Here is a 22,920-nt window from a genome sequence, read left to right as displayed (position 1 = left end):
GGGAGTGACAGTAATAACCGTAGGCAAGGGGAGGAACCTGGTTGTACAGAACAGGGGTCACAACGAGAAACAGGACGAGGGAGGCAGTTCCATTCCACAGAGGGGCACTACTGTGTGGTGAGGCAGGAATAAAGCACAGGAGTCAGTAATAGCCCCTGGGAGGGAGGGGGGAGGTGTAGTTTACACCACAAGGATTAGCAACGACACACAGCTCAATTGCCTGAGGGCCTGCGAGGCGCAGACCGATTCCACTAGCTGCATTCTATTGGAATTGTATTTATAAAGCGCTTACTACCTCTGACAAGGCGTCCAAGCACTTTTCAGCAAGTAGCACGCTACCCCAGAACCCAAAAAGGATTAGTGTTGGATTAGTATAGTGAAAATGTTGTTAATTTGAGCGGTGGACATGTGAGTCTGGTAGTTTGATTGAAAAGGATAATGGGAGGATGGAAGAGGAAAGAGTCGAGAAAGTATTTATTGGGCGATAATAGCAGTAGGAGGAGGTTTGGGATGAGTATAAGGAGAGGTGGAGGAGGGAAGAATTTAGAAGGGTTGTTTGAAGATCATAGTATTAAAATGAGGTTTGAGTGATCCAAGGAGGGCATCGTCTAGAAAGGGCAATTTTGAAGCTCATAGTAGTAGAATGAGGTTTGGGATGAGTCAGAGAGGGAAGCTAGAGGATATACTGAGAGAAGTATAGGGTGAAATATAGGGAAGAGCATTGGGGAAAGTCAAACTTTAAAAAACAAATAGTAGGGGTAAAGTAATACATATACAGATACATAAGTACACATTATACATCTTAATATCAAGAAATACACATATCTAGATACATACATAATCAAATTAAATGCCTATATACAGATGGATATGCTGTATATTTCTGTTTGGGTACGGTGGTTATGTAGGAAAGAGACAACTAGAGTAGTCTTCTGAGGATAAGATAGTTATCTGTTGCTCTTATGTTTGCGGGTAATGAATTCCATAGTTCAGCTGTTTGAACAGAGAAGGATGTGCTCCCATGTTTTGTTCTTGTACTGTGGGATTTTGAGGCGAGGCGCCACTCTACAGCGGAGGTTCCTTTGTTGAATGTATTTGGTGATTTTATTCTGATGAAGAGTGGTCATGTATCGCTTTGTGGTTGGTACAAAGCAGATTGAATGTGGATCTTCTGGCGACCAGTAACCAATGCAGGGCTTTCAAGGCAGGGGAGATGTGGGCTAGTGGCGTTAAATGTCGGAGTTGTCTGGAAGCAGAGTTCTGTAGTCTTTTTATAGTTGATAAAGATGATCCGTGGTAGAGGCTATTGGTGTAATCAAGTTTAAACAAAACAAAAGAGAAAGTGGCTTGGCCCTGGTGTGGAAATCCCAGGTGGGGGAATGATGTGTCACAAAGATTTCAAAGTAATGAAGCTTGATCCTGCTAATTTGAATTCCAGGTTACGGTAGTAGTGGACATGGATAATGATGTTAATAGGCATTTGCCTCTGGTTCCCCCTTAGTTTGTGGTTATAGTGGTTTGACCTGATGCTACGTCATGAGTGACATGTCTGATAAAAAGGGTCCAGGCCCAGCCTTCTAGCACTCGTGCAGGCGGCCCATGTGCGTTTCTTTGTATTCATCCACTGTGCTAGGTCTTCCGCACGCCACCCGACACTACGTGGCCCATGCTGTGCTACCAAAGGATGGAGCTCCCGATGTCTTTGCAGGCTGTGCTTCCCTGACCCAGTCAAGCTGCAGGCAACCCAAAGATCAGCTAGTGCCCAGTGATGCGTCAAGAACCAGTGGTCCTCAAAACGGTGCTGCCCGACCCATACAACCAAGGTCATTCTGGGCCACCACTGCTGCCTCCACATGTTGAGCACAGCACAGACCTTGCATAGTCCTCACCAACCAGGCTACCGCTATCAGTGAACTCGTACAAAGTGACGCCAGACACCTATCCAGCCTACAGCTTGTTTTGGCAGCGACAGAGCATGAACTATTAGTACAAATGCTGTTCATCAGCACTATGTGACCGTGATGTTCAGCTACCCCCCAGGGCTATTACTAACTACCACCCCCTGCATTTTACAATGCTTCTTTGAGCTTACACCTCTGCTACCTAGGACACAGCCAAAATGTTCTCTTTTGCACCATTGCATTTGCACTGCCAAGGCGTTTTAAACATCCATATAACCTATTCCAGCCACCACTCCTTTCGAATTCTTGGTAAAAATTCATTCAGAGGGGTGCGCTGCCAGATTCTGGTAGAATCATTAAAATCCTTACCTAGTATTGACAATGGGCTCGTCTCAGCAATTTGCTAGGGCCACGGCGTCACACATGGAAGCTTCCCTCAGCAAGTCGATAATAACTGAGCCTGTGAGTGTCATCACTGTCCCGCTGGAGCGGTGGTGGCACCTACATAACATAACATGTGTATTTGTAAAGTGCACAAATACCCTTAGGTGTCCTGGCGCTGAATAACAGAAGTTTATTGTTACCCAACTCAATGGCACTCATTTTATCGACCTCAGATGGATGAAAAGCTGAGTGGACCCACCGGGATTTGAACCTGTGACCATGAGGTCGAACACAGGCCCCTGCAGTGGCTGCTATAGTCCACTGAGCCACCAGACCCGGCGGTGAATGCCTTGTTTTCAGGGGAAGAAGTGTGCATTCTGCAGCAAATTGACTCAACCTGCAAAAGTGTGACTGCATCATCTGCAGCGAGAAAACACCCACGACAAAGGCAGTCAGCAGTGTTGAGAGGCCAACAAACTCTTTCCAATGAGGAGGCAGACGATGACCGGGGGTGGAGTATGTATCGCCATGAAGCATGGAAAAAGCCTAAAGGTAACGTAAACCTAAGGACAGACAATGGCCTCCTCTCCAGGGTCAAGAGTATAATCCCCTCACTTCTTTTAGAAGTCTCAGATCACACCCAAATGTGGAGAAACAGAACGCTTCATAAAAACCCTATCGAAACCCATGAGAATTGCCCAAATTGGGGAGCCAAGTACAGCACGCGATCAACATTTGGGGTCAGAGTTAGCAGACCTAAGTTCTATTTTGTTAAATTTTGGTAGGAATGTATGGCTGTGCATGCGTGGAACTAATCGGCATGCGACTGTGTGCCCCCCTTAGATCGTGGCTACAGTGGTTTGACTTGACGCTACGTCTAATAAAAAGACCCCGGTTACCTTGTCTAGAACCTTCTGCGGGACGGCGGCAGTCATTGGAGTAGCGATGAACCCAGGCATGACGGTGTTGCAACGAATCCCAAACCTGTGCAGAGAAAGAAAGCCGGAGTAGTGAGGGGGTCAGAGGTCACCTGCACCTAGTGATGCCCACCAGGCTCACATTTACTTATCCACTCAGTATTTAATGCTCCCTTGCCACAGGCTCACTGTGGCCCTCACATTCCACAGATCTGGAGCCCCTCCTCTGTGGTACTCAGTCACTGAAGCTCCGCCCTCCCAGAGGGCGACGTCTGGCCAATGCCTGATGGGTGCCTCTAATCCTAACCCAACACACCCCACCTGGGATTCTACAGGACCCTCCACTCCAGGACATATGAGCCCCCGTACCTTACGGATTCCTGGTCCTCTGCCCCAAGTACGCTAAGAGGCCGGATCCCACCCACCACTGACCTCACTGTCTGGATCAGCGCCCTACATCATGAATCTTTGTTTGCATTGGGAGCATGCTTCCTGTGCAAGTGGGGCTTAAATACAATAACGTTCCCCTCACAGAATGTGTGCCAGAGAACATGGAGTCCTCCTAGGCTCCAGACAGCCCACATGTAGGCGGGTGAGAGGCCAAACTGGTGTTCCGGGCAGGTATCTGAAGAGTCAAACCTGTATTGATTGGACAGGATGGTTCTCTTTACAGAACAGAGGGCTAGGCATTCAATGAGTGGACTGGAAGGGGGCAGGAGGCTGGGTGTAATGGAAGAGTCCAGCTGGGAAGGTCATAGAGCAGACAGATGGAGATGCAAGTGAAACTCTGGTGGAGAAGGAGAAAGGACGGGGGGAGAGAGGACCAGGCACTTGTGTCTCTCTCCCACACCTCAGAGAGGAGTGAAAGCCAGCACTGCTGCAGGACAAGCATCCATTCGCTTAGATGATCTGACAAGTCTTCAGAAGTTGAGTAGCACAAGCCCTACTGCATACTTAGAGCCGGTGGACTCCTTGGCTCACACACCAAGAGTGTGGGTACGCAGGAAAGTGCGTGTTCTGTGAAGCCACCTAAAACCACCACCAATCTCTAAGGTATCCTATGAAACCTCTTGAAACCCCCACCAATCCCCGCAGTGTCCTGTGAAGACTTCTGAAACCACTGCTGATCCCTAAGGTACCCTGTGAAGACCTCTTGAAACCCCCACCAATCCCTGGAGTGTCTTGTGAAGACACCTGAAACCACTGCTGATCTCTAAGGTATCTTGTGAAGACCTCTTAAAACCCCCACCAATCCCCGGTGTGTCCTGTGAAGACCTCTTGAAACTTCCACCAATCCCCGCAGTGTCCTGTGAAGACACCTGAAACCACTGCTGATCCCTAAGGAATCCTGTGAAGACCTCTTAAAACTGCCACCAATCCCTGGAGTGTCCTGTGAAGACACCTGAAACCACTGCTGATCTCTAAGGTATCATGTGAAGACCTCTTAAAACCCCCACCAATCCCCGCAGTGTCCTGTGAGGACCACTTGAAACCCACACCAATCCCTGCAGTGTCCTGTGAAGACCCCTTGAAACCCCCACCAATCCTCGCAGTGTCCTGTGAAGACCTCTTGAAACCCCCACCAATCCCCGCAGTGTCCAACAAAGACCTAAAACCACCACCAATCCCGCAGCACCTATTGAAACCACAACCAATTCCTACGATGGCCTATGCAAACCCTCTGAAACCACCACAAATCCCTGCTGTGTGCTCTGAACACCTCTTGAAACAACCACCAATCTCCGTGGCATCCTGCGCAGACCTCCTGAAAACACCCAAACTCCCTGCAGTGTCCTGCAAAGACACCTGATAATACCACCAATCCCCAGTCCAGGTGCCCACCGCACATATCCAAGAGTCCCATTCTCCCAAAATAACCCCTCCACGCACATACTTGGCCAGCTCCTTTGCCGCTGTCTTCGTTAACCCTTCCACAGCCGCTTTTGACGCTGCATAGTTCGCCTGTCCAAGGTTTCCCACCTATGAATGGAAACAAGAGTGAAGAACATAGGTGAGACCGGGACGCAAACCTCTGCCCTTCGCAGTATTGAGCACTCTTTACACTAGTTCATCACGAAGCTGGTTAAGGAAGATGAACGACTGCACAGGAGACAGAACCTTAGGTCTACCTGTTTTAGAACCTGCACAGAACCCTGCAGAGCATCGCACAAGGGGTCAATGCAAAGAGTGGAGTGTGGAGGGAGAAGTTGGGGGAGTGAGGAAGAACTTCTGAACTTCCCTGTAGAACATCTCACAAGAAGAAGGTGTGGGAGATGGGTGGACTTCATGGGATGGGGCACAAGAGAAGATGCACTGAAGGCACTGACCTCCTGTATGTATATGGTATTTCTATAGTGTGAACCAAGCCATAAGGTAACGTAGCGCTGTAAACAGTCAAAGGGAAACTTCACAGCACTTTAAATCAGAACCCTGCCTTTAAAGCACCTTCCGACCTCCACCGTAACCTCTGACCTTTAGTTGAAAAACCTGATCTGCTCTGTTAATCAATAATGAAATGTATTGTTATTTGATACGAAGAAAAGCAAGAGAATGTTTCCTTTAGAGAAGCCTCTTCAGCTTGGGGAGTTTCTTGGGGAGATACTATCGTCCTCCTAGCTCTTGTCGCTCCCCCCTCATCTCTACATCCAAACACTTTGATACTTAACACTGGCAGGTAAGAAAGAACAAGTACCGCCTTCGCTTGCGCAGGCTGTGGGCTCCATCTAATGGGTCTCTGGCCAACAAGTGGCCTAGCTGTGGGTCACCTTTTGCAGACTGGATCCTGAACGAGCAGCAGTGTCCGGACCCAGTTTTATCCAGAGGCAAGAGGTGTATGGCAGTATGTCCGGCCAGCGTTCATCCCAGAAGGGGCACTGACTCCTTCCTGGCATCTGAGTGAAGGCAGGATCATCATGGCTCTGGCAAAGCTGCCCTTCCGCGGCATCACCGAGGGATGTGACCAGTCTCATGGAGTACGCTTATACCACCTTGTTTCGTGGCACTCAAGTAAAGGTAGCACTTAACTCTATTAACCCAAGCAAAGAACCTAGATCTTGTGGACACTTAACAACAAGCATTGGCATAGCCAATAGGTCTCGCCTTTGGGACCTTATAAGTGTTTAGCCATTCAACAGTTGCATAACTAAACACTTATAAGGTCCCAAAAGCGAGACCTATTGGCTATGCCAATGCTTGTTTTAACTGCTGCAATCTATTGAAGCCTCACAGAGAACATCAAATCGGCCGCGAAAGTGATCGCGATCAAACATCAAAGCGAAAGTAATCGCGGTAAAGCTCGACGCGCGCGCCCGCCCGCGCACATGCACTGTAGCTCTAGGCTACAGTGGTAGCACTTCTTTGAGCCCTCACAAAATGTCTCGCCAGACTAGCGCATGCGCTTGGTCAGGCGAGACCTAAAAAAGAATTGATGTGACGGCGCTGCGAAACAAAGACACGGTGAAACTGTTCCTATCAGAGCACGCGTTTGTCCCTGCAGTTCCTTGAGAAGGTAAGGAAGAACCATCCTAAATATGTGAAGGGTCCAGAAGCAGCTGGAGGGGACGGCTCTGACCTGTGGGCTTTGAGCAAGTAGACCCACCGCCCAAAGATGCTGCCCTTCGGAGGGAGATCTCTGTATATTACACCTTATGACTGGCCTGGACCTGCCCCTTCCTGTGTTTGACAATCGCCTCTTTTAGGATTGCTAAGCCTTCAATAGTAAGAATTTCTTTATGTAGAAACCTACAATAGCGCAGTTTGGACTTCTGTTCACCGAGATTACATGAGCAGTTAGTCAAGGTAAAAGCAGGAATGTCTTTGCCAGGAGCAGAACCTTTGTCTGAGTTTAGTTCATAATGAATAAAAAAAGGAAATGGAAGTGACACCGCTGACATTTCTGCATCACAACTGAACCAGCCTGGAACTTGCACTACACACTGTCTTGATGCCAAACGACTGCGGCCACGATGGTCGCGTAGGGCCTGATCCACAAAGCTAAACGTACACTTTTGTGTACCTTTACGACTGTTTGCGGAGTCTTCGTACATAAAAAGATAGGTCTTTTTATATGTGGAGACTCCTCACTCGTAAAGATACCACTCGTACATCCGTTTGTGAATAGCAAACAAACGTAAACTTACACAAAAGTGTACGTTTAGCTTTGTGGATCAGGCCCTTATTGTGCACTTCCAAAACACTGTCAAATTCTTTGCTTCACAAGACTAGAATACAACCAGGCTTAGGTTTCCTAAAATCTCTTCACCCAAGACTGACTCCCAAACTGTGGGTCACAAAACGGTTTTTAGTGGGTTACAAAAGTCCAAGCAATAAATACAGATGTTTTTAAATTCTGTATTTATCTTGTCACATTTGCTGCACTTCAAAGACAACAGTCAAATGTCTATCAAGGTCTTCTACTGCTTATGTTTTATAACACGGGGATTTTGTGTTTACAAACTCCTCACTTTACAGTCAGAGAAAGAAAAGTACAGTGAATTATGTGACAATCTTACTGGGGAACAGGGAGTGTGAAAGGAAAAGCTGTAGGACGTCATTTTTTGTAACACAACGAAATGTAAATGCCTGTAAAGGAATTGTACACATTAGGTGGTTAGGAAAACAAAAATGTAGCATTTATTTTTTTATTCTGAAGTGTGATGGAAACAAAGATTTTAACAGGGTCAGAACAAATCAAGGTGGGAGGGGCGGGGAGGCAAGGAAGGGATACGGGAGGGTGGCAGGGATCAAAGGGGGGGGGACCAGAGAGGCCACCCAGAGCACCCCCATTCCACAGTGAGCCCATTCCCATCCCCTCCACCTGAAATCTCCATCATTTAATTACCCAGCGACGCCTGGGCCTGCGCGAAGTTATCGCTGGCCTCTCGCGGTCTGTCTGTATCGGAGTTCTCCATCTGTGAATTCGAGTCGGGTACATTATGCGCTTACCACACCCTCAGTATGTCTGCCCGCGGTTCTGCTAAGGGTTTATGCCTTTTCGTGCGTGACCCTGTCCTCCCGAAGCAATGCCCTCTCCTCTGCTCTAGCCCAACAGGTGACATTGTGTTCCCAATCACTACTAACGGGCACCTTGCTGTTTTCCACCTTAGTGCTATTCTCCGTTTTGCCAGTAAGAAGGCCAGATCTACAAATCTATGTCCCAGCCGCTTGGATTTGGGCCTCGGGAACAGTCCCAGTGGGCACGTTTCCGGGCAACACCTCAGGTTCCGAGCCAACACCCTATTCACCGTCCCCACTATCGTGGTCCAGAACCGCTGGAGCTCAGGGCATGACCACACCATATGGGCAAAATTGGGGTCCACTGCTAGACACCTGGCACAAGTCAGGTCATCTCTGCTGCACACAACATTCAGTGTATGCGGTGTGAGGTAAGTCCTGTGCAGAGTATTAAATTACACCAGTTTAAAGGCTGCATTTCTGGACACCTTCTTAGGGTTGCCCAGGGCTTCCCCCATTCCTTCTCAGTTATTTGTCTACCCAATGTGCCTTCCCACTGCTCTGGTATTTGGAGCAAAGGTACCAGCGACATGGTACAGCCATTTCACCAGGTGTCCCACAGATCCCAGTGTCACCATCGCTTGCAGTGCTGCGTGTGTGGCGGGCTCCCTCGTTTTACCTCCCCATAACGCTGAGCTTGCCCCCCTCAATCTATGATAATTTAAAAACTGCCCTGGCGGTAGGTCATGGTATTCCAAAAAGTCATCTAATGGGAGCAGCACCCCATCCTGGTAACAGTCACCGACAGACAGGACTCCTGCCTGTTCCCAGCCCTGTAACTGATTTTGCGTGAGAGGAGGGCACAACCCCTTTGCGGTATCCCTGTGAGTGGTACGCTCGGCGTGTATAAAGGTACGTCTGGGGTCCCCTTCACACATCGATCCCAACGTCATTGCTACCTTGAGAAGTACACCCATATGTTGGATTTTCTGGCAGGGATTGAGCATCCTGGCAAGTAGGGTTCCCTGAGCCGTCTTAACTGGTAACGTTAATGTCTCCAGTCTCCGTCCATCTAGCCATCTGGCCAGCCCCTGGAGCTGCGCTGCCAAATAATAGGCATTAAAATCGGGGGCACCCAACACCCCACTGGTCAATGGTATTCTCAGAGTCCTTAGGGATACCCTGTTGCGTCCGCCGTCTCACACCAGGTCCCTCAACAGTGTACCAGCTCCTCTGAATCACTACTGGAAGGTTAACGAAGAAATACAAGAGTCTCGGTAACACCACCATCTTAGATAGCGCCTCCCTGGCCCTAACAGGCAGTTTAAGTGAGCGCCAAAAGGACACATTCGACCCGGAAGGTTAACGAAGAAATACAGGAGACTCGGTAACACCACCATCTTAGATCGCGCCACCCTGGCCATAACAGGCAGTTAAAGTGAGCGCCAAAAGGACACATTCGACCCGGAAGGTTAACGAAGAAATACAGGAGGCTCGGTAACACCACCATCTTAGATAGCGCCTCCCTGGCCATAACAGGCAGTTAAAGTAAGCGCCAAAAGGACACATTCGACCCGGAAGGTTAACGAAGAAATACAGGAGGCTCGGTAACACCACCATCTTAGATAGCACCTCCCTGGCCATAACAGGCAGTTAAAGTGAGCGCCAAAAGGACACATTCGACCCGGAAGGTTAACGAAGAAATACAGGAGACTCGGTAACACCACCATCTTAGATAGCGCCTCCCTGGCCATAACAGGCAGTTAAAGTGAGCGCCAAAAGAACACATTCGACCCGGAAGGTTAACGAAGAAATACAGGAGGCTCGGTAACACCACCATCTTAGATAGCGCCTCCCTGGCCATAACAGGCAGTTAAAGTGAGCGCCAAAAGAACACATTCGACCCGGAAGGTTAACGAAGAAATACAGGAGGCTCGGTAACACCACCATCTTAGATAGCGCCTCCCTGGCCATAACAGGCAGTTAAAGTGAGCGCCAAAAGGACACATTCGACCGCAGGGCGCTCGAGGCTCCTCCTAAGTTTGTGCAATATAGTGTTATATACAAAAATGTAGGTCAGTGCAAATTTAGTGGCAATTTCACTGAAAAATGTGCAAACTAAATGACCATGCGCAGCGACACGATGCTTTAGTTACAGCAGAAAAAAATCTTCCCACCTCATGTCCATTACAACTCGGTAGGTTGCGAAAGTTTGATGCACTAAGAAGTGGGTCGCGGTTCTAAAAAGTTATACTGAACTAAGGAAACCTCTCTCGTATTATTTTGTACCCTCTATCCTTGCTGTCTCTGAACTATGTCACAACAGGTTTCCGTGGACTGTAAATATAATTTTATCTCTTGTAGAAAGCCTTCTTGCAGGAGGTGATTTTCTCAAGCAAGCATTGGCAAAGCCAATAGGTTTGGCTTATATTTTCAGTTGTGACCCAGAATAATCGGCTTGGCCGAAGCAGTGAAGCAGATGACTGTGTATTTCTTGGCTCTCGGTGGCAGGGTCTGGAGACCTGTCCAATCTCTGAATCTTATCCGCGGTCTGGCGCTGAATGTGGTCGCAAAGCGGCTTCTTGAAGGATTCCCTCTGATGCCAATAACTAGATAAACAAGCCTTTGGCAACCCAAGCACTTCACCGGTGTGCCTGTAAAGTGCATAGGTGTCTTGCAGGGGGGCTTTGGATAGACAATGGGTACATGAGACCAAGAATGAAATGGCGCAAGCGAGAGGAGCGAGGGGCCTTCCCTGTGTAGAACAGCCCCTCGTGTACTGCGATGGAGCCACTGGAATGATGCACCAATGGCCTACACCGAGATGGTAGAGGTGAACACTCATCAAGGTACAAGATGCGGCTGGGGCGGGTTGAAAGCCATGTTTATAGGGTTTTCACCCAAACAAGTCAGAAGGTTAAGAGAATGAACTACTCTATGTGTGTAAACTGTAAGTCACAGCACAGCAGCACTGCCAAGCCAGACTGATGGAGCAGGTAAAACAAAATGTTGTATACCTCCTCTATTTTGCATGAAACTAATTACGTAATCATTCTAAGAATTCGTTTGAAGTAAGAAATCATCAACCAAACCTCACACCTTGATAAACACAAGATACACGTGGGCCTAAACTGCTAATTGCATGGCAGAACAACTCATTAATTAACTGTGGTACGCAAACTAACTTTAGATTGTGGTGAAACAGAGAATTGCATGATTCATGTTGCTTTTGTGATGGTTTGTGCTTTCAGTACTGCAAAATGGTGAGTATTATCGCATTAAATATTGCTACAAGCTAGGAAAATACTAATATATATTGGGATTAGAGTGGGATTAAACATTAGAATCTTCATTTCTATATTCTAATTACTGTTATGTCTGTTTTTGCTTAAGTTGGCATTCGGGCCTGCTAGGCCACAGTACTTGAGATGGAGCTCCTGTGAAGCCGCCGTCATGTGAGCGCGATAACTTCTGCGCAGAATCGGATGGCTCTGGAGATCTCCAAGTGACCTCAGCCCCTGTACCATTGTGTTAATTGTCAAGGATAGGAGCATGGAGAGTTGCCAAGTGATGAACGGTGTGAACTACCAAGGGGACAATGGGGGACCTGTACAAGGAGGCTTGCTTGTTATTACTTCGGAACTTTTGCCTGTGAACCGGAGGGAAAAAGAAATAATAAAAACATTTTGTGCTTTGCTATGCCAAGTCTCATGGAAAACCAGTGGGTCATGTGAAACTTGTAAGAAATTGCAAGTTGACCCGGACTGGCCAATCAGAACAGTTTCTACCCCTTAATTGCATGTTGATCTGAAGTAAGAGGGAAAAAGGGTATAATAGACCCTCATCCGCCCCAGAGGGGTGGTTCACTGGGCTGATCTCCCGTGGTGTTGGGTCTACGTTGAGCTGATGAAGATTGTCCATGGTTTACCTTGGGTTTCTTTGATTTCCAAGAAAGGTTATTTCACCGGATGGTTTGATTATTGCTGTGGGTTGGACAGTTTATCCTGGAGATTATAGCCGAGACTTTGAATAATCCTCTGTGTGGTCGGAGGGTCACCAACGTTTGATATTTGGTAAATATAAAAGCATTTCTAAATCTATGCCTTTGTTCCAAAGATTTGATTTCTTCTTGAAATAAACCGAATTATGTTATATTCTGTAGCGCCTAAATGCTAATGCAGAGCAAATTAATATTAGATAAACAAATTTGGATTAATAAGAAATGAGTTTGGGATTCTTTAATGGAGTACTGAAAATTAATCGAATGTTTCCTAGGCTTTAATTGTGTTTTAACTGGTTCTAAATCACCATCAACCAGTCCAACTAATTGGTCCGTGGACCAATTGGTGGAGTGCCTTGATGTTAAGGTCAGGATTCTATAGGTGCAGATGTATATAATGTGTATTATGTAAACAAATGTTAATCCTGATAGGGAAAAAAGTACCCACATGTCCAGCGCTTTTTCTCCTGTGTACAGATTCTTGTAAGACGAGTGTGTGTTGGTGTTATGGGCCCCACCAATGAATGACTGTGTGGATGAGTTAGTGTGATGACGAGTCTGTGACATAGGGAGAATATGTAGATTTGCCCTTTTCCGCTGGAGCAGCCAGACCTAAAAGGAGAATGGATTCAAACACTTAACTCTTGATAAGCCAATCCACCAAAAGTTTCCCAAATAAATCCAATAATCTCCCTGGGAAGTGGAATGTTCAGAGCTGACGGCTTCCATTGAATAGCTGAGGGTGGGGGTGGGGGTGGGGGGGGGTAATGAGGGAGGGGGTGTCAACGAGGGGGTTGCGGGAGTCCTACACATTTAAGCAAGCATTTGCTACTGTCCAAAACTGAAAGCAAAGACAAAGTGCCATTACTGCCCCATATTCACTGTAACCTCATGAACTTTGACCTCTGACCTTGCCTGATCTGAACCCTCTGATCTACCATGGACAGAAACTTAAGGGGTACAGCCTACCCTCACGTCTGAACCCATGAAACGGTGGGCTGTGCTTGGACTGCTCCACTCCCTCTACAAACACTTGTTGGTCCTGTGATCACTGGCATTCGCGTCACCTTTGACCTTACCTTCCCTACAACGCTGCCCATGTTGATGATGGAACCGCTGCTGGCTCCGCTGGCAACCAGTGCCCTGGCCACGGCCTGAGTGATGAAGAATGTGCCCTGGGAGAGAGGAAGGAAAAGATTGAATCCAATATGAATTACAACAGGATCCACATCAGAACCAGAGACAAGAGCCAGGAGCATCAGGACAAGAGCCAGGAGCATCAGGACCAGAGACAAGGGAGTCCAAGCAAGAGACATGAGCCAGGAGCATCAGGACCAGAGACAGGGGCGTCAGAACCAGAGACGGGGGAGTCAGAACCAAAGACGGGCGGAGTCAGAACCAGAGACAGGCGGAGTCAGAACCAGAGACAGGCGGAGTCAGAACCAGAGACAGGCGGAGTCAGAACCAGAGACAAGAGCAAGGAGCATCAGGACCAGAGACAGGGGCGTCAGAGACAGGGGCGTCAGAACCAGAGACGGGGGGAGTCAGAACCAGAGACGGGGGGAGTCAGAACCAGAGACGGGGGGAGTCAGAACCAGAGACGGGGGGAGTCAGAACCAGAGACGGGGGGAGTCAGAACCAGAGATGGGGGGAGTCAGAACCAGAGACAAGAGCCAGGAGCATCAGGACAAGAGCCAGGAGCATCAGGACAAGAGCCAGGAGCATCAGGACAAGAGCCAGGAGCATCAGGACCAGAGACAAGGGAGTCAGAGCAAGAGACAAGAGCCAGCAGCATCAGGACAAGAGCAAGGAGCATCAGGACAAGAGCAAGGAGCATCAGGACAAGAGGCAGGAGCATCAGGACAAGAGCCAGGAGCATCAGGACCAGAGACAAGGTAGTCCGAGCAAGAGACAAGAGCCAGCAGCATCAGGACAAGAGCCAGGAGCATCAGGACAAGAGCCAGGAGCATCAGGAGCATCAGGACAAGAGCAAGGAGCATCAGGACCAGAGACAAGAGAGTCAGAGCCACAGACATGAGCCAGGAGCATCAGGACCAGAGACAAGGGAGTCCGAGCAAGAGACATGAGCCAGGAGCATCAGGACAAGAGTCAATAGCATCAGGACCAGAGGCAAGAGTGTCAGAGCCACAGACATGAGCCAGGAGCATCAGGACCAGAGACAAGGGAGTCAGAGCCACAGACATGAGCCAGGAGCATCAAGTCAAGAGCCAGGAGCATCAGGACAAGAGCAAGGAGCATCAGGACCAGAGACAAGGGAGTCCAAGCCAGAGACATGAGCCAGGAGCATCAGGACCAGAGACAGGGTAGTCAGAACCTGAGACAGAGGAGTCAGAACCAGAAACAGAGGAGTCAGAACCAGAGATGGGGGAGTCAGAACCAGAGACGGGGCAGTCAGAACCAGAGACAGAGGAGTCAGAACCAGAGACATGAGCCAGGAGCATCAGGACCAGAGACAGGGGAGTAAGAACCAGAGACGGGGAAGTCAGAACCAGAGACAAGAGCCAGGAGCACCAGGACCAGAGAAAAGGGAGTCCAAGCAAGAGACATGAGCCAGGAGCATCAGGACCAGAGACAGGGGAGTCAGGACCAGAGACAGGGGTGTCAGAACCAGAGACAGGGGTGTCAGAACCAGAGACAAGAGCCAGGAGCATCAGGACCAGAGAAAAGGGAGTCCGAGCCAGAGACATGAGCCAGGGACATCAGGACCAGAGACAGGGTAATCAGAACCAGAGACAAGAGCCAGGAGCATCAGGACCAGAGACGGGGTAGTCAGAACCAGAGACAAGAGCCAGGAGCATCAGGACCATAGACAAGGAGCATCAGGACAACAGACAAGGGAGTCCGAGCAAGACACATGAGCCAGGAGCATCAGAACCAGAGACAGGGAGTCAGAACCAGAGACAAGAGCCAGGAGCATCAGGACCAGAGACGGGGTAGTCAGAAACAGAGACGGGGGAGTCAGAACCAGAGACTGGGGAGTCAGAACCAGAGACATGAGCCAGGAGCACCAGGACAAGAGCCAAAAGCATAAGGACCAGAGACAAGAGAGTCAGAGCCACAGACATGAGCCAGGAGCATCAGGACAAGAGTCAATAGCATCAGGACCAGAGGCAAGAGTGTCAGAGCAACAGACAAGAGCCAGGAGCATCAGGACAAGAACCAATAGCATCAGGACCAGAGCCAAGAGAGTCAGAGCCACAGACATGGCCCAGGAGCATCAGGACCAGGGACAAGGGAGTCAGAGCCACAGACATCAGCCAGGAGCATCAGGACAAGAGCCAGGATCATCAGGACCACAGACAGGGGAGTCGGAACCAGAGACAGGGGAGTCAGAACCAGAGACAGGGGAGTCAGAACCAGAGACAAGAGACAGGAGCACCAGGACCAGAGACAAGGGAGTCCGAGCAAGAGACATGAGCCAGGAGCATCAGGACAAGAGCCAGGAGCATCAGGACCAGAGACAAGGAAGTCAAAGCCACAGACATGAGCCAGGAGCATCAGGACAAGAGCCAGGAGCATCAGGACCAGAGACAAGGAAGTCAAAGCCACAGACATGAGCCAGGAGCATCAGGACAAGAGCCAGGAGCATCAGGACCAGAGCCAAGAGAGTCAGAGCCACAGACATGAGCCAGGAGCATCAGGACAAGAGCCAGGAGCATCAGGACCAGAGCCAAGAGAGTAAGACACAGACATGAGCCAGGAGCAGCAGGACCAGAGACAAGGGAGTCAGAGCCACAGACATGAGCCAGGAGCATCAGGACAAGAGCCAGGAGCATCAGGACCAGAGCCAAGAGAGTAAGACACAGACATGAGCCAGGAGCAGCAGGACCAGAGACAAGGGAGTCAGAGCCACAGACATGAGCCAGGAGCATCAGGACATGAGCCAGGAGCATCAGGACCAGAGACAGGGTAGTCAGAACCTGAGACAGAGGAGTCAGAACTAGAAACAGAGGAGTCAGAACCAGAGACAGGGGAGTCAGAACCAGAGACAGGGGAGTCAGAACCAGAGACAGGGGAGTCAGAACCAGAGACAGGGGAGTCAGAACCAGAGACAGGGGAGTCAGAACCAGAGACAGGGGAGTCAGAACCAGAGACAGGGGAGTCAGAACCAGAGACAGGGGAGTCAGAACCAGAGACAGGGGAGTCAGAACCAGAGACAGGGAGCCAGAAGCATCAGGACCAGAGACGGGGGAGTCAGAACCAGAGACGGGGGAGTCAGAACCAGAGACGGGGGAGTCAGAACCAGAGACGGGGGAGTCAGAACCAGAGACGGGGGAGTCAGAACCAGAGACGGGGGAGTCAGAATCAGAGACATGAGCCAGGAGCATCAGGACAAGAACCAATAGCATCAGGACCAGAGACAAGAGAGTCAGAGCCACAGACATGAGCCAGGAGCATCAGGACCAGGGACAAGGGAGTCAGAGCCACAGACATGAGCCAGGAGCATCAGAACAAGAGCCAGGAGCATCAGGACAAGAGCCAGGAGCATCAGGACAAGAGCCAGGAGCATCAGGACCAGAGAAAAGGGAGTCTGAGCTAGGAGCATCAGGGCCAGAGACAGGGGAGTCAGAACCAGAGACAGGGGAGTCAGAACCAGAGACAAGAGCCAGGAGCACCAGGACCAGAGACAAGGGAGTCCGAGCAAGAGACATGAGCCAGGAGCATCAGGACAAGAGCCAGGAGCATCAGGACCAGAGACAAGGAAGTCAAAGCCACAGACATGAGCCAGGAGCATCAGGATAAGAGCCAGGAGCATCAGGACCAGAGACAAGAGAGTCAGAGCCACAGACATGAGCCAGGAGCATCAGGACAAGAGCCAGGAGCATCAGGACCAGAGCCAAGAGAGTCAGAGCCACAGACATGAGCCAGGAGCATCAGGACCAGAGACAAGGGAGTCAGAGCCACAGACATGAGCCAGGAGCATCAGGACAAGAGCCAGGAGCATCAGGACCAGAGCCAAGAGAGTCAGAACCACAGACAGGAGCCAGGAGCATCAGGACAAGAGCCAATAGCATAAGGACCAGAGACAAGAGAGTCAGACCCTCAAACATGAGCCAGGAGCATCAGGACAAGAGTTAATAGCATCAGGACCAGAGACAAGAGAGTCAGAGCACAGACATGAGCCAGGAGCATCAGGACAAGAGTCAATAGCATCAGGACCAGAGGCAAGAGAGTCAGAGCAACAGACATGAGCCAGGAGCATCAGGACAAGAGCCAATAGCATCAGGACCAGAGACAAGAGAGTCAGAGCCACAGACATGAGCCAGGAGCATCAGGACCAGGGACAAGGGAGTCAGAGCATCAGGACATGAGCCAAGAGCATCAGGACAAGAGCCAGGAGCATCAGGACAAGATCCAGGAGCATCAGGACAAGAGCCAGGAGCATCAGGACCAGAAAAAAGGGAGTCTGAGCCAGAGACATGAGCCAGGAGCATCAGGACCAGAGACAGGGGAGTCAGAACCAGAGACAGGGGAGTCAGAACCAGAGACAGGGGAGTCAGAACCAGAGACAGGGGAGTCAGAACCAGAGACAGGGGAGTCAGAGCCAGAGACAGGGGAGTCAGAGCCAGAGACAGGGGAGTCAGAGCCAGAGACAGGGGAGTCAGAGCCAGAGACAGGGGAGTCAGAGCCAGAGACAGGGGAGTCAGAGCCAGAGACAGCGGAGTCAGAGCCAGAGACAGGGGAGTTAGAGCCAGAGACATGAGCCAGGAGCATCAGGACCAGAGACAGGGGAGTCAGAGCCAGAGACAGGGGAGTCAGAGCCAGAGACAGGGGGAGTCAGAGCCAGAGACAGGGGGAGTCAGAGCCAGAGACAGGGGAGTCAGAGCCAGAGACAGGGGAGTCAGAGCCAGAGACAGGGGAGTCAGAGCCAGAGACAGGGGAGTCAGAGCCAGAGACAGCGGAGTCAGAGCCAGAGACAGCAGAGTCAGAGCCAGAGACAGCAGAGTCAGAGCCAGAGACAGCAGAGTCAGAGCCAGAGACAGCAGAGTCAGAGCCAGAGACAGCGGAGTCAGAGCCAGAGACAGCGGAGTCAGAGTCAGAGACAGCGGAGTCAGAGCCAGAGACAGGGGAGTCAGAGCCAGAGACAGGGGAGTCAGAGCCAGAGACAGGGGAGTCAGAGCCAGAGACAGGGGAGTCAGAGCCAGAGACAGGGGAGTCAGAGCCAGAGACAGGGGAGTCAGAGCCAGAGACATGAGCCAGGAGCATCAGGACCAGAGACAGGGGAGTCAGAGCCAGAGACAGGGGAGTCAGAGCCAGAGACATGAGAGTCAGAGCCAGAGACATGAGAGTCAGAACCAGAGACATGGGGGTCAGAACCAGAGACATGGGAGTCCAAGCCAGAGACATGAGCCCGGAGCATCAGGACCAGAGGCAGGGGAGTCAGAACCAGAGACAGGGGAGTTAAAACCAGAGACAGCGGAGTCAGAACCAGAGACAGCGGAGTCAGAACCAGAGACATAGGAGTCAGAACCAGAGACATGGGAGTCAGAACCAGAGACATGGGAGTCAGAACCAGAGACATGGGGGTCAGAACCAGAGACATGGGAGTCCAAGCCAGAGACATGAGCCCGGAGCATCAGGACCAGAGGCAGGGGAGTCAGAACCAGAGACAGGGGAGTCAAAACCAGAGACAGCGGAGTCAGAACCAGAGACAGCGGAGTCAGAACCAGAGACAGCGGAGTCAGAACCAGAGACATGGGAGTCTGAACCAGAGACATGGGAGTCTGAACCAGAGACATGGGAGTCTGAACCAGAGACATGGGAGTCTGAACCAGAGACATGGGAGTCTGAACCAGAGACATGGGAGTCTGAACCAGAGACATGGGAGTCTGAACCAGAGACATGGGAGTCTGAACCAGAGACATGGGAGTCTGAACCAGAGACATGGGAGTCTGAACCAGAGACATGGGAGTCTGAACCAGAGACATGGGAGTCTGAACCAGAGACATGGGAGTCTGAACCAGAGACATGGGAGTCTGAACCAGAGACATGGGAGTCTGAACCAGAGACATGGGAGTCTGAACCAGAGACATGGGAGTCAGAACCAGAGACATGGGAGTCAGAACCAGAGACATGGGAGTCAGAACCAGAGACATGGGAGTCAGAACCAGAGACATGGGAGTCAGAACCAGAGACATGGGAGTCAGAACCAGAGACATGGGAGTCAGAACCAGAGACATGGGAGTCAGAACCAGAGACATGGGAGTCAGAACCAGAGACATGGGGTTCAGAACCAGAGACATGGGAGTCAGAGCCAGAGTCCTGAGCGAGGAGCATCAGGACCAGAGACAAGGGAGTCCAAGCCAGAGACATGAACCAGGAGCATCAGGACCAGAGACAGGGGAGTCAGAACCAGAGACAGGGGAGCCAGAGACATGGGAGTCAGGACAAGAGCCAAGAGCATCTGGACCAGAGACAGGGGAGACAGAGCCAGAGACAGGGGAGTCACCAGAGACAGGGGAGTCAGAGCCAGAGACAGGGGAGTCAGAGCCAGAGTCCTGAGCCAGGAGCATCAGGACCAGAGACAAGGGAGTCCAAGCCAGAGATATGAGCCAGGAGCATCAGGACCAGAGACAGGGGAGTCAGAACCAGAGACAGGGGAGCCAGAGACAGGGGAGTCAGAACCAGGGACAAGAGCCAGGAGCATCTGGACCAGAGACAGGGGAGTCTGAGCCAGAGACATGAGCTACGAGCATCATGACAAGATCCAGGAGCATCAGGACCAGTAACAAGGGAGTCAGAGCCAGAGATAAGAGCCAGGAGCATCAGGATCGGACACAAGGGAGTCAGGGCCAGAGACAAGAGAGTCAGAGGTATGTCAGGGTCAGAACCAGAGACAAGAGAGTCAGAGGCATGTCAGGGTCAGAACCAGAGACAAGAGAGTCAGAGGCATGTCAGTGACAGAACCAGAGACAAGTGAGTCAGAGGCATGTCAAGGCCAGAACCAGAGACAAAAGAGTCAGAGGCATGTCAAGGCCAGAACCAGAGACAAAAGAGTCAGAGGCAGGTCACGGCCAGAACCAGAGGCCTGTCAGGGTCAGAACCAGAGACAAGAGAGTCAGAGGCACGTCAGGGTCAGAACCAGAGACAAGAGAGTCAGAGGCATGTCAGTGACAGAACCAGAGACAAGTGAGTCAGAGGCATGTCAAGGCCAGAACCAGAGACAAAAGAGTCAGAGGCATGTCAAGGCCAGAACCAGAGACAAAAGAGTCAGAGGCAGGTCACGGCCAGAACCAGAGGCCTGTCAGGGTCAGAACCAGAGACAAGAGAGTCAGAGGCACGTCAGGGTCAGAACCAGAGACAAGAGAGTCAGAGGCAGGTAAAGGCCAGAACCAGATGCCTGTCAGGGTCGGAACCAGAGACAAGAGAGTCAGAGGCATGTCAGGGACAGAACCAGAGACAAGAGAGTCAGAGGCAGGTCAAGGCCAGAACCAGAGGCCTGTCAGGGTCAGAGACAGGAGAGTCACTAACATGTCAGGGTCAGAACCAGAGACAAGGGAGTCAGATGCATGTCATGGTCCGAACCAGAGACAAAGAGGTATGTCAGGGTCAGAACCAGAGACAGGAGAGTCACTGCCATGTCAGGGTCAGAACCAGAGACAAGGTAGTCAGAGGCATGTCAGGGTCAGAACCAGAGACAAGAGAGTCAGAGGCATGTCAGGGTCAGAACAAGAGACAAGAGAGTCAGAGGCATGTCAGGGACAGAACCGGAGACAAGAGAGTCAGAGGCATGTCAGGGACAGAACCGGAGACAAGCGAGTCAGAGGCAGGTCAAGGCCAGAACCAGATGCCTGTCAGGGTCGGAACCAGAGACAAGAGAGTCAGAGGCATGTCAGGGACAGAACCAGAGACAAGAGAGTCAGAGGCAGGTCAAGGCCAGAACCAGAGGCCTGTCAGGGTCAGAGACAGGAGAGTCACTAACATGTCAGGGACAGAACCAGAGACAAGAGAGTCAGAGGCAGGTCAAGGCCAGAACCAGAGGCCTGTCAGGGTCAGAACCAGGGACAAGGGAGTCAGAGACATGTCAGGGTCAGAACCAGAGACAGGAGTGTCACTGGCATGTCAGGGTCAGAACCAGAAACAAGAGAATCAGAGGCATGTCAGGGCCAGAACCAGAGACAAGAGAGTAGGATGCATGTCAGGGTCAGAACCAGAGACAAGAGAGTCCGAGGCAGGTCAAGACCAGAACCAGAGGCCTGTCAGGGTCGGAACCAGGGACAAGGGAGTCGGAGGTAGGTCAGGGTCAGAACCAGAGACAATAGAGCCAGAGGTATGTCAGAACCAGAGACAAGAGAGTGAGAGGTATGTCAGGGTCAGAACCAGAGACAGGAGAGTCACTGTCATGTCAAGGTCAGAACCAGAGACAAGAGAGTCGCTGACATGTCAGGGTCAGAACCAGAGAAAAGAGTCACTGGCGTGTCAGGGTCAGAACCAGAGACAAGACAGTCACTGGCATATCAGGGTCAGAACCAGAGACAAGAGAGTCGCTGACATGTCAGGGTCTAACCAGAGACAAGAGAGTCAGAGGCATGTCATGGTCAGAACCAGAGACAAGAGAGTCAGATGCATGTCAGGGTAAGAACCTGAGACAGGAGAGCCACTGCCATGTCAGGGTCAGAACCAGAGACAAGAGAGTCAGGGGCAGGTCAAGGCCAGAACCAGAGGCCTGTCAGGGTCAGAACAAGGGACAAGGGAGTCAGGGCAGGTCAGGGCCAGAACCAAAGACAAAAGAGTCAGAGGTATGTCAGGGTCCAAACCAGAGACAGGAGAGTCACTGCCATGTCAGGGTCGGAACCAGAGACAAGAGAGTCAGAGGCATTTCAAGGGTCAGATCCAGAGAAAAGAGAGTCAGAGGCATGTAAAGGCCAGAACCAGAGACAAGCGAGTCAGAGGTATGTCAGGGTCAGACTCATAATTGAAATAAATAAAAGCATAATTGTGAGTCTAACCCCTTCTTTGTTTCTGTTGGTACATTTTTTGTTCTCGTCTTCACAGTGCACATCTCTTTGTTGTGTTCGTTTCTTTCTTTGCACTGGACACATCACTCTTTTTCTCATGAGAAAGTCATCAATGATGAAACAAACGTGGGCAAGCTGGTGAGAACCTACCAGTAGCTCCTCTGGTGGTGCGCACGTGAGATACTTTCTCTTCCTTTACACATTTTTTCACCTACCTTTTGAATAATAAGGCTGTGTGTAGAGTGAGAAAAGTAGTTAAACTATCTTGTGGACTGACTCTTCACTCTCTTGTTTCCATCTTTTCTGTTGCTTTGAAATTGTAAGTATTGGTAGCATACTGGATGGGGTTATACCATATGATTTAATGGATATTGGAGGTTTTTGATAAACTTATTTTTCCTCCACCTAGTCCAGATTACATGAAAATTATGCTACGTGGTGCCAGTTCTTGCTTGTTGAAAGGGTCAGAACCAGGGACAAGGGAGTCAGGGGCAAGCCAGAACCAAAGACAAAGGAGTCAGAGGCATGTCGAGGCCAGAACCAGAGACAAGCGAGTCAGAGGCATGTCGAGGCCAGAACCAGAGACAAGCGAGTCAGAGGCATGTCGAGGCCAGAACCAGAGACAAGCGAATCAGAGGGATATCTTGGTCACAACCAGAGACAAGAGAGTGAGGGACAGGTCAGGGCCAGAACCAGAGACAAGAGAGTCAGAGGCAGGTCAAGGCCAGAACCAGATGCCTGTCAGGGTCGGAACCAGGGACAAGGGAGTCAGGGCAGGCCAGGGC

General features: G+C 50.6%; 1 protein-coding gene across 2 annotated transcripts in view; it reads right to left on the bottom strand.

The window, feature by feature from the left end:
• The window catches only part of HSD17B8 (hydroxysteroid 17-beta dehydrogenase 8), a 76,619-nt gene that overhangs the window by 15,592 nt on the left and 38,107 nt on the right, over positions 1-22,920 (bottom strand). For both annotated transcript variants that reach the window (XM_085620335.1, XM_085620373.1), the window contains exons 4-6: positions 13,235-13,330; positions 5,097-5,182; positions 3,185-3,269 (exon numbers count right to left, since the gene is read on the bottom strand). In XM_085620335.1, the coding sequence (XP_085476461.1) occupies positions 3,185-3,269; positions 5,097-5,182; positions 13,235-13,330 (267 nt within the window). The remainder of the gene's footprint in view (positions 1-3,184; positions 3,270-5,096; positions 5,183-13,234; positions 13,331-22,920) is intronic.

The sequence above is a fragment of the Triturus cristatus genome, chromosome 1_1, assembly GCF_964204655.1.
Source record: "Triturus cristatus chromosome 1_1, aTriCri1.1, whole genome shotgun sequence".
NCBI classification, from domain to species: domain Eukaryota; kingdom Metazoa; phylum Chordata; class Amphibia; order Caudata; family Salamandridae; genus Triturus; species Triturus cristatus.
Note: the sequence above shows the minus strand (reverse complement) of the source record. Positions and strands in the feature narration are given on the sequence as shown.